General features: G+C 38.4%; 1 protein-coding gene across 16 annotated transcripts in view; it reads right to left on the reverse strand.

Annotated features, from left to right (window-relative positions):
* The window catches only part of ZEB2 (zinc finger E-box binding homeobox 2), a 131,178-nt gene that overhangs the window by 22,957 nt on the left and 96,744 nt on the right, over positions 1 to 11,477 (reverse strand). For 14 of the 16 annotated variants that reach the window (XM_065561628.1, XM_042860880.2, XM_065561634.1 and 11 more), the window contains one exon: positions 8,566 to 8,637. The exons of the other annotated variants lie outside the window; for them this stretch is intronic. In XM_065561628.1, the coding sequence (XP_065417700.1) occupies positions 8,566 to 8,637 (72 nt within the window). The remainder of the gene's footprint in view (positions 1 to 8,565; positions 8,638 to 11,477) is intronic. 16 annotated transcript variants of the gene reach the window in all.

Raw genomic sequence — 11,477 nt, forward strand, 5'->3', positions numbered from 1 at the left:
AAGTTATTCTGCATGGATGGACCTTTGGACTCAGGGAATTCCTGTGAATTCAGTGGCTCTCTGTGTGGGTACAGGAGTCCACCTGCTCAGAGTAACTTGCAGAACTAAGATCTTGGGGACCTCTACTCTATCTGCTCTTCCTGCTCAGTTCCCACTGACTCCTTCTAAATTGAGGACGCTCGGCTCTTTGCATAGCACCTCACAGGTGTAGGTCTGTAATTTGTGCATAGTGAAGCACACAACCAATTACCCCTTCAAAACTGCCTTGTCTTGTGCCATTTTTTTTTCTGATTACAAGAACAAAATATTGCTTTCTTTAAAATTCATAACATCAACCATATTTTTCTTCCTGGAAAATTCATCTCTGGGTAATTTACAATGGGAAAATACATTGTTTAAAAAATGTGTTGCTCTGTACAATTTTACAAATAGAACCACATGTTTCCAGCCCATAACTGGGATACAGAGCCTAAAGCCACTTTTACAGTCCGTGCTGGAGTTTTGCTTTTTTTCTGAAAATGTAAACCTAATTTTTTATTGTCCCTGCAACGTCCATGAAGTATAATATGTTCTCAACCACAAAATATTCTGTTGCTAACAATATGTATTTCTTCTCCCTACATCTGAATATTGCATAGAGGTAAGCTCTTGTAAAGTCTGGGGCATTATAGACAAATATTAATGCAACTAGAGGAGAACTGGGAAATAGACCATTTTCTTTCTCTAATTTTTTAAATAAAGACAATGAATGGTGGCAGTGAATTTCAGATCGTTATTTTTAACTGACCATAAATTAAATGAATAGTTTATGATCAATGACATTTTTAATGTATTTTTCTGTAGGACAAATAAGAAAGCAAAATTGTGATATATTTGATTTTTCATGAACCAGTCAAAAGTAAAATAAGCATGATTCTACTCTCCCTTACACCAGTGTAAATCAGGAATAACTCCAGTGAAGTCAGTGGAGTTGCATCAGTGTAAAACTAGTGGTTGAGAAGAATCAGGCCCAAGAAGAATTACAACAGTGCAAAATTAGTATGAGTGAGAGACAAACCAAGTCCATCGTGTTTTTGAACCATTTAGTAGCTTTGCCTCAATTTTTCACTTTTCTACAAAAATGGAAGTTGCAGGCAAGAGTGGTATGTTCTCTGAATGTGGAAAATGTTGCCCTAGGTAAAACAGTTGAACATATCTGTTTTTTTCCAAAGTAGAATTTTACCATATTTTAGTTATGAGAAATGGATAATGGAGAGAAATGATAAAATATGTTTATCAAATTTACCTAAAAACAAAAAAAATCAGTTTTTATAAGAAAAAAAATTGTCTAAGTGCAAGATGATCGTTCAGCATAGCTTTGTTTGCTTCCCCTATAGCCCTGGAAGTGCCTTGATATAATTTACAGATGGAGGTCATTCTGGCAACAATCTCATGGCTCTAGCCAATTAGAATTTCCAGTTCCCCTGACTATACAGCGTCTTTCCTCTATGTACAACCTGCTGAGAATGAGTTAAAAACACAGTGGCGTCCCTAAATGTGGGTCAAGATTAGCAATGGATGAAATCAGCTGGGATAAAATAAGACCTGGCCCATGAAAGGTGCTGTGCAAGAGATAAAAATCCTCTGTTTATCGTTGGAACAGGTATTCAGTATGTACAGCTGCAGTGCAAGCTTCCCCAGACATTCGCCAATATACATCAGCCATTCTGAAGATGGACAACATGGCTGATGAATGAGTGAGATTGTTATTCAATTGCTATACTACAATGCTGAAGGAGTTTGAACTTGAGGAGCTGGTTTGGCCCATCATTGCTTATTCATTATGCAAGCGCCACACATTGAACTGATCAAATCAAATCCTCTTTCACCATGTTGAGATAAATAAGTTGTTTATATAAAAAAAAGAAACTGTCTAAACACTGAATGGAGTTTTAGCCACAAAAACCTTGTCGGGTTAAATGGCATTCTTATGGCTAAACCCATCAGTGAGAAGTCCTCTAAAATTTCTCTATAGGCCTTAAACAAGCAAATTTTTGTCAGTTCAAAGGGCCAGCATCATTATAAATTGCTGTCCACACTTCCATGAGTTTTTGACATTTTATATGGAAGGAAAGAGGATATGGAACAGCAAATTGTTGAGTTGCTCCTGATTCTTTATATGTATCTGAACAATCATTATGTCTTCTGTTCAATAACAGTGTCCACCTAACATGGTTCATGTGTTACATACAAAGTGCCAAATGCTTATTTGTAAAGAAGAACTTGTTTGTTAAGGAGGATATGATTATATGGAGGAAAGACTGGAGTTCTGAGTGCAAATTACAGTGGAAATGTGTGTGTGTAATGCAACAATTTGTCTTTTATGTTGTGGGGGGAATATAACAAAATGGTGGTTGCTTGTACATAATTATATTTACACACCGAAATGTCAGGCTGTGTTCTGGGTATGTCTTTTTCATAGCAGAGCTGAAATGTACAAAGTTAAGCCTGAAACCCCACCTTTTACTCCTCCCATTGGGTCTAGAATTTGCAGCTCCTGAGGTAATTTATGCCTGTATAGTGTTAATATTCCCTGATTCAGAAATGTTCCTTTTCAGTAACTAGGCACCACAGTATGAATTAAGGATACTATAACACCCTGAGTCTGTGGGTTTTAACCTTCAAAATGTTTTAACATTGCTTTTGTTTCTGTTGTTGCTATTTTATAGACCATCTTAAAAAACCCTTTTCATTAAGGTTGTGCACTGAGGTGATTACTTAGGTACCAAGGATGAAGGCATTTGTCTTCCCTTTCAGGCGGTGGGATGGCAACAAGATCTTTCCATAGCCCCTACGGCAGAACTGAGGTTGTGGACCCCTTTCTGGGGGAAATGGCTGGCGATCTATGTAATAATGGATGCAATAATGCCCTGCCCATTCTCCCTCCTCTTTTGGCCTAGCCCTTTTCCATCTCCATAGAGTACATACACTGGGAGAAAGGGTATTTGAACAGGAAGAGGAAATGGTCTGGTGGCTTTTAGGAAGGGAGGAGAATGAACCTTCCTTTACCCCCAGAATTGGGAGGGGAAAGGAGAGGAGCCAATGTGAGAGAGAGAGCCTGAAGGATCAGGGGAGTGGGAAGCTTGTTGTCTGCCTCTCCAGCAAATCTGAGATCCTGGTGGGGTCAAATGTAGAATTTGAACTCAGGTCCTTTATCCCCAACCACCCATGGTGGGGCTGAGCTACTAGTAAGACCTCTAATCCTGAGCTTGGGCTGTCTAGGTTGGCCCAGGAACATGATTAAAAAGCTGATTTTGATCCAGCAGGTTATACTAGCCTATTGTAATATTACAGACTCTGGGATTCTTAAATCTGTGGATTATTTAGCTTCTGTGCATATGCATGGAATCCAGGATCTAAAGCAAATGTTTATGTCTAATTTTTAAACCCCTAAAAGCAAGGGGATTTAGCAGAAAAGCTAACAGATCCTTAACTTAAACAATATTACTGGTACTGTAATATTAAAGATTAACATGAATAGCGAAGGTGGACCGTGTGCTCACCAGTCTCTTACAAGATGCTTTACTGCTAAGAATTCAGAAATTATGGAAAAATCACTTAGTATTACTAAACAAATCACCTGATTATCATTAGGTGTGCCTCCCCCTAAGCCCTTAGTTGTTTTCCATGTAAAAAGCTGCACTCATAGATTCCTTGTGGATTGAAATTACACACAGAACCCACACTCCTATCTGTGAGTCAAACATTTAGTACAGTAGGTGACCTCACCAATAATAAGTAATATTTTAATTAATTATTAGGGCATGGAGAGTAGAAATATTTTCAGTTCCAAAGGCTGATGTATCACAGCCTCATGCTAAACTAAAATACATTAAGGAAAACATTAAGGAGGTGTTTAGTATCTTTAAAAAGAGAGAGAAAGAGGACACTCAAGGAGCTTGGGAGACCAGTTATTTCTTGTGGGAACTCTTACTGTGAGGTGGAGATAGCTGCTCCTAATCGCAAACAAAACTAATAAAACCACAGCCTTCATTAGGCAGGAAGTGACAGGCCCTCATTGGTACACATAGATTACGGTCTGAAAACGGCCTATCCTTCTAACCTGCCAAGTTTTACTTCTGTTTTCCTCTCCCTTGAAGGTTTTTTTCCTCCTTCTTTAAATCATATGAAAAACATCGACAGCCAAAGCTTATTAGCCAGATGTTATTAATATAAAAAGGGAAATTTTGTTTGTTCATTAACAGGGAATCTGCTCATCTATCTCCTAAAAAAGAATCCCAACTGTAATGAAAGTAATCGGACCAATGAAGTAAATCAAATGATTCTAACAATCAACTATTTAAAAACAGCTTATACAGTACATCATTTTGTTAAGTAGCCCTTTTAGAGACCTTTAGAAACAGTTTGCAAATTGATTTAGCATGGCTGAACTATGAACTATACCTTTAACTCTAGTGGAAGCTTTTGCTTTTGCTTGTATAAACTTTATGTTGCTTAGTATAAAAATATAGAGGATAAAAAAATGTTTAATGGTAGCCATATATAAAAGTAGCAAGGGCAATAGCATAATAAAGATCTTTCTGTTATTTCCATTCTATGTTAATGACATACTGCAGTGAATTTTTCCTAAAAACAATCACATTTGTTGCCTGGCCAAATAATAACTGTAGTTAGTTCTACCATGTGAGCGACTTGGATATGAGGTCTTCTGAGGTCACCTAGAATTGGGGAACGTTGCAGGGATAACATGCCCAGCCTTCAGGAGCAAGAAGCATTTTGTATTATTTAGCAGTGACCTCCCTGGGCAATCCAGAAGCATTCATAATGCTCTCCAAAAAAAGTCCCATCTGGACTTCCTTGGGCAAATGAAGGTCACTGTGATGTGGTCTTTATTGAGGGTGTGTCACTGGGTGAGTTGGTCCTTTAAGGGGACTGGCATTCAGCCTCACCTGTACCCAGACTTAGTTCATCTTCTTAGGTGGAGGGTTAAGTCACCTCAGTGACCTAACCACACTCAAAGTTGGTGGCTGACCATCTGGGAGGGGAAACTGAGGCAACACACTGTGGGAAATTGAGTCAATAGACAGTACTGAAGCCAGACCACGTAAGTCCTTACTACAAGGAGCATGTCAAAGAATTCCTCCTAACATCCTCCCAAAACAGTTAATATTTGTTATTTAGAGATAGGGTTTTCAAGTGTTCAGTGAAGCAAGAGCAAAATCCCCACTGAAAGTCACATGATTGAAAGTGACTTTCACTATATTTTATTTCTATTTTTCTCAATAGACAGATGTAAGGTATATTATTTCATATTGAAAAGTACCTGAGACCGTTCAGATAGAGATTGGATGGTTCTGTGGATTAACAATGGGTTATAGGATCTTTCACTTCTAAATCACAGGCTCAAATCAAGCTCAGTTGGAAGTGACCACTAATCCTTACCATCAGAGGTTTTGGTGGTATTGAAATGAGCTAGAGGAGATAGTCTAGTTCCCAGTGGAAAGATGTCCACATCACAAGAACAATCCTCACAAATGGCACTAGCTAGTACCAGGGTCGGCTCCAGCTTTTTTGCTGCCCCAAGCAGCGAAGAAGAAAAAAAAAAAGAAAAACCCGATTGAGCGGAGTGATTGAGCTGCCGCTGAAGTGCCGCTGAAGAGGATGCTAGGCACTGAAGGACCCGCCGCCGAATTGCCGCCGCGGACCTGGACGTGCTGCCCCAACAAGACGTGCCGCCCCTTTCTATTGGCCGCCCCAGGCACCTGCTTCCTTCGCTGGTGCCTGGAGCCGGCCATGGCTAGTACTCTTATCAATGCTCTCAGCAGAAAGGACAAGGTCTCAGATACCACAACGACTCACTTACCCTATCTTCCCATTAGCCAGTCCCTTCAAGATTCTTTGAGGGGTAGGCTTTTGAGCAGGGTCTGAACTGGTCTACATAGTCTGGCCTGGTGTATTTTCAAGATCAGTTTAGGGGGAAGTTATCCTCTAGGATGCTTTTCAAATGCAGCTTGCCTTCTAGTGTAGACAGAGCCATTGATAGTAATAGCCGTTACATGGGTGTATAGAAAGGAAGGTGTTCCTGTTATTATTGAGGTTTATTTTAAAAAATGACTAAAGTAAGGGTTCTTCCCACCACCCAACCCAAAAATTTTCTTAGGATTTGGAAAAAAAAGGTTAAGTCCCAACATAGGCCAGCCATTATGTGTGATATTCTTCCTTGCTCCATTCATAGATGCTGACTTCCCCTCTGCCCGGTGGGTGCTCTTCCCGCCCCTGCACCACCCTCGCCCAAACCCCATTCCACCCCTTCCCCCAAGTCCCCACCCCTGCCCTGCCTCTTCTCCACCTCCTCTCCTGAGCGCGCCGCATCCCCGCTCCTTCCCCTCCCTCCCAGAAAGTCCTAAGCGTTGCCAAACAGCTGTTAGGTGGTGGGTGGGAAGCGCTGGGAGGGGGAGGAGCGGGGACGTGACGCGCTTGGGGGAGAAGGAGGCAAGGACGGGGTTGGGGGAGTTTGGCTGCCGGTGGGTGCAGAGCACCCACTAATTTTTCCCCGGAGCACCCACGGAGTCGGCGCTTATGGTTATGAGAGAACCTCTAATCATGAAGAAGTTGTGGGCATTTCATATGGTCTGTGATTTCTCAGTCCCACAGTTCACTACTCCAAACTAACTATTACATTTTAAATGGCAAAGCAATGAGGCCCTTTAGAGCATTTCTGGCTGTTGTTTGAAAACAAATCTTCAACAAGGCACCATTTCCTATTGTAGACAGGGCCAAAGGCAGCTCCCCATGACTGTCAAGGAGTGATTACACTTCCTGGGTCAGATCCTCAGCTGAAGTCAACAGAATGACACTGATTTAAACCAATTAAGTGAGAGAGGGCTGTGGGCCTCATGTCTACGCCCAGAAGATGATTTCTGACTGGTTTACAGGAGGAGTGGGACACGTCTTTTCTGGATTAAGAGTAGAGTATGATCTATGGGGCTGTCAGCTGACAGGTCTTGTAATACCTTTTTCCTGAAGAGGAGACCTAAGGCCAGAGTACAAAGCAGAAAGAAGAGACCATCAGAAACTGGAAAGGAATGGTAGGTGGTAAGAGGCCACAAGCTTTCCCCCCTCCAAGGAGACAACAGAACAAGTAGGAAGGAGTCAGGGTTTGTTATGGTCAGAAAAATGTGTGGAAAGATAGTCACAAAGCCTGAGACAGGACCTGGAAGATTCTGGTAATGGTAAGTCAGATAAGAATCCAGCCTTTTTTTCTGAATCAAACATCTGAACCTTTTCATGTCCAGTTACTCCAAATACCATGTATGAGTCATCACTTTATGAATATATCTTGAAAAACCAAGTGATTTTAGAATATTTGTTATTTTCGGTTCTGTATAGCAATATTATTAAGGATATATATAATGATAAACTGTGACTCCATTCTAATCCACTCATTACTTTTTCATGCATAAATCTAATGTACGAAAAAAATCATTGACATGTTTTTATTTTTCTATTATTTTCTCCCACAAGAATTAGAAAGTACATTTCTTGTGTTATTTAGTAAGGACATTGTAGGTTTTATGTGGGTGTGTACCAGCATTAAGGATGTGTGAGTAATAAAATCCTTATAACATTTGGGTACCATCTTTTATAATAACATTTCAAGAAGGCAGTACCTATGAATCAAACATTATAATGTGATGCATAACAATTTACCTGTGCTGGAAAACATCTACATATTTAAGTGTAAATCTAGCAGAAAGCAAGGTGAATGTAGTGTAATGCATGAATCATCTATGGCAAAGGGTCTTATGGCCTTTGGGAAGAACATGGTCAAACTCCAGAATTCATTTGGCTAGTAACAGAAACTTTTTACGGCCTTTTGCAGCTATAGAAAAAAAGAGATGGCTCAAAAATAATGACTGTTAAATATCTAAGTTCCCTTTCTTTTTCCACAGAAATGTATGGATTTTAAGAAGGGAAAGAAATTGATGTGGAAAGTAGGGAAAAAAAAGATTAACTAGAAACAAAATAATCTCATAAATATTCGTTTAAATTGTGTATCTGTGTATATATGTGGGGTTGTGTGTGTCTTTCTAAAAAGATATCTGGATTCTCTGAAGTATCTTACTCTCTGTTCCCTGTGAATATGGGGTTGCCATAAAGAGTGCACCCCATCCTTATTATCAAGTTCTTTGTACAGTCTCTCTCATTAAAAGACTACAGTATCTTGGCCCACGTACTTTAAACTCGTTCATTCACCCTGAATGTGAAAATGTCTCCTCACAATGCTAAAATCTATTAGCTTACAAGAATGCAGTTAAAATGAGTGGGGTTGAGGCATGGTGGGGAAAAGAGAGACTGAGTTTTCACTGAATACCCAGTTTGTACCATTGTAATCAAATTTGGGGGAGAGCGAGTGGGGATTGAAATCAGGATGACTATTTAAACATTTCTCAATTGTTCAGCTAGACAAGTAAATAAATTGTTTAGCCACTTCTTCCCTTCAAGCACAGCTAATTCTAAATGACACAGAACAAACATGATGTTCAAATGGACCATTTGCCTTACCTGTACCATTGTTTCCAGTGGTCTGAATTGCGGCTTCAGGCCCCATAGTGTCATATTCCTCCTTCATTTCTTCTGCAAAATAAGCACATGCATTTTTAGCATTTGCAAATTATTGAACAGCTCACAAAGCTAGCAAGCACCCTGCAGTAACAAGGAAGATTCTTTTAAAGGAAACAGAGAAAAGGCCTGTTCTAAGCCTCTATACAATGGCTTTGTTCTTGCAATTGAATGAATTCAATCATGCTAACTGGACAAGAACTTATTTACTTTAAACATTACAGCAAGTGGTGAAAACCAGAGGTATTTATTTGGGCCAAATGAAGGCCTTTTTCTGATATCAAATCCAATAAGCAGTGCGGTGGAAAAAAGCTTCTTATTTTTAATAATCAGTCAACTGCAAGTTAATTATTTTTACCTGGGAAGAACAGGCATTTTACATGAAGTAATGGTAAATACAGAAGAAAGGACAGCAGATCCATCTATTAAGATTATTATCATACACCTGCTATTTGATTTATCATCCTCATTTTAACTATATAGACTTGGAGTGAGGAGTGTATTAATATCAGAGGGTGCAAAAATTTCTAAATTTTAAACTGTGGACAGTTCGATTATGTCTGCTTAATTTGTCTGAGCCTCCTTTGCATTTGCAAAGGATAGATTTGTGCCCCAAAATTGGATTATTTCACATGAAAATTAGTACTTATTATACAGAATTATCTGTCAATCCATCTATTTGTTATGGACCAATTTGCTTTTGGTGAAGTTGCTGGGGTGGAAGGTATTTTAAAATAGGGTTTATAAAGAGGAGCTCGCTTCAGCCTACTAATGGATAGAATATCTTTTTGAGCTATTTATCCATCTAACGTAGATATTTCTAAGATGCCTATCACCTTGATTTCTTACTAATGATTTGTTAGTACAGATGCAACAGGTATTCACACAAAGTTGGTGGACACAATTTAGGTGCCCACATTTGAAAATCTGGCCCTCAAAATGATTTCCACAGGCAAAATCAAATACACACAATTCTCTCTCTCTTATTCCTTTCCACTTTCTGCCAATTCCCTTCCTTTTCCTTTTCCATATGCACAAATATATAATCTATTTCTTTCATTTTATATGCAAACACAACAGTACTTTGGATTTGAGATTTAAATAGAGGGCCTGATAATTTTATATTTAGCTGGATTTGTAAGAAATGAAATCTAGAACAGCATCCAGAAGTGGTTCAACAACAACAACAACAACAAAGAGTTTTCTGCAAATGATCATGAGCCTGTGATAAATTGGGGAGAGGGAGGTTGGTTAGCAAATCAAATGACAGAGTATCAAGGAGTATCAAAACACTATTCAAATTCTTATTGATACATGAAACATAAAACTTTTTATTCCTCATTTTTGTGATACAATTTTTGATGACAGAAAGTGGCTCAACATTAATCTAATGATAATGATTTGACTGAAGTCCGGGTGAATAGTTTAAACAGAACACATTCTTAGTTCATTCCTAAATTTGCAATCTTGTAGTATTTTTCAGATATCACATTCTATGAATAATTAGTTGGTAGAATAACAGGTTCTAATTGTATCATTCTAATCAAAACTAAAGCACAAAATGACTTCATTCAGAGCTTTACAATCAGTGTACAATGCTGAAGTATAAATATATATGTTTATGGCTTTGAAGATTAAAAAATATAATGAAAGCCCTTACGTTCAAATATGCAGGTACAAACAGATGCTAAATTTGTACAAAAGCATATAATTTGCAGACCAGATGAAAAATATTTGTTTAAACTGTACAACAGGCAAGCCAGGCTTGATTCTTTTCCCAGATCTGGCCTTCTGCCTTCTCTGGGGAACATTTTCACAGGGACATATTGCATCCAGAACATTTAGGAGTTCAATATGCACTAATAAAATGTTGTCAATTGTGATAATTGATCAGCTAAAACAATCTTACTTGTGATATTTTTACTATTGCCTACAAGAAATTTTAATTAAGGTATGGTATTTCTGAGAAGTTCAGCAGTAGATATAAATATAGCTGCTGTGATTTTCTTCCTTGATCATCTCATGTGATTTCTGGTAGTTAGGAGTCACAAGTATCATACGTTTTCCATCTGAGGGCACAGCTACTCAGTCACTGAGGGGAAAACAGCAGTTTTTTTTGTTTTGTTTTTTTTGTTGTTTTTTTTGCATAATAGTGGTAATGTTCAAGATTTCTGCTTTACTTCCTTCCTCATTGTCATTTTCTTCTGTAGTAAAGAGAAGTTACAGTACCTAGTTGCTTCCCAAAAATTATTAAATGCTCACAAATGCAATATGCTGCTTCTCACTTTGTGTAGGTCATCAAAGTGCATTCCGTAATTTTTCTAATGTACAGATCTCTTCTTCATTTAGCTCATAGTTGCACAATCAATCTTATTTCATTTAGAAACTTGATTAACATGACTTTTCTTTACCTATATTTAGCTTCCTACCAAAGCAAACCTGTGATCTTGCTTTACATGCTCTTTATCTTGAATATACTTTTTCTGAACAGAGTTGTTCTCTTCTCCCGCCCCCCCAAACAACATTTTAAGGTATAAACTACAAACCTATAGGCCTGCTTCTGATCTCACCTACATAAGTGTAAATCAGAAGTAACTCCACTGATTGTAAATTGGTATGATTAAGAGAAGAATAAAACCTTATGTGTTCAATTGCAGCAGATAGCTTACAATCAGAAGATAAGCATTTATTTAATTTGAGCTGATAGTTTGAGTTGTGTTGGTATATACATATGTATTTTTTTGAAAAGCACCTAACTATTCAGAGCACATCGGACCGAACATAATATGTCTGTCGAAACCCACATAGTGTATTTATTTTGAAAACACTTGTAAAAGTTTGCATTTTCCAGCCAC

This window comes from Chrysemys picta, chromosome 11, assembly GCF_011386835.1.
Source record: "Chrysemys picta bellii isolate R12L10 chromosome 11, ASM1138683v2, whole genome shotgun sequence".
NCBI classification, from domain to species: domain Eukaryota; kingdom Metazoa; phylum Chordata; order Testudines; family Emydidae; genus Chrysemys; species Chrysemys picta.